Source organism: Meleagris gallopavo, chromosome 12 (assembly GCF_000146605.3).
Source record: "Meleagris gallopavo isolate NT-WF06-2002-E0010 breed Aviagen turkey brand Nicholas breeding stock chromosome 12, Turkey_5.1, whole genome shotgun sequence".
NCBI classification, from domain to species: domain Eukaryota; kingdom Metazoa; phylum Chordata; class Aves; order Galliformes; family Phasianidae; genus Meleagris; species Meleagris gallopavo.
Window position 1 is genome coordinate 18,515,678 of NC_015022.2, and position 332 is coordinate 18,516,009.

Genomic DNA, 332 nt, shown 5'->3' on the forward strand with positions numbered 1-332 from the left:
CCGCGGCCCCGAGGTGCGGGGACGGGGGTTAAAAATAATGCTAAAAAAGAGGAAAATACACGCTCACACACACGCACAGGCACACGCACCCGGCCCTTCTGTGCGTGCGGGGATGGAGAGGTGCGGAGCGCATTCTCTTCCTCGCAATCGGTGTTTTTATTACTGCTTCCTTCCTTCATTACCCGCTCCCCCATCGCCACGCGAGCGCTCCCCCGAACCCTTTTCCCCTTTCCCCCGCTCAGCATCGGGAGGGAGAGAGGAGGAGAGAGAAAGGGCGCGTTCATGAGCACCACAAAGTTACAAATAGGGCTCCCCAGCCTCCGCGCCCGCCC

General features: G+C 60.2%; 1 protein-coding gene across 1 annotated transcript in view; it reads right to left on the bottom strand.

Moving 5' to 3' along the window:
• ANP32A (acidic nuclear phosphoprotein 32 family member A) overlaps window positions 1–194 on the bottom strand; it is a 16,425-nt gene extending 16,231 nt beyond the window's left edge. Inside the window, exon 1 of the mRNA XM_019619290.1 lies at window positions 90–194. Within this exon, the coding sequence (XP_019474835.1) occupies window positions 90–194 (105 nt within the window). The remainder of the gene's footprint in view (window positions 1–89) is intronic.
• Window positions 195–332: the final 138 nt, after the last annotated feature.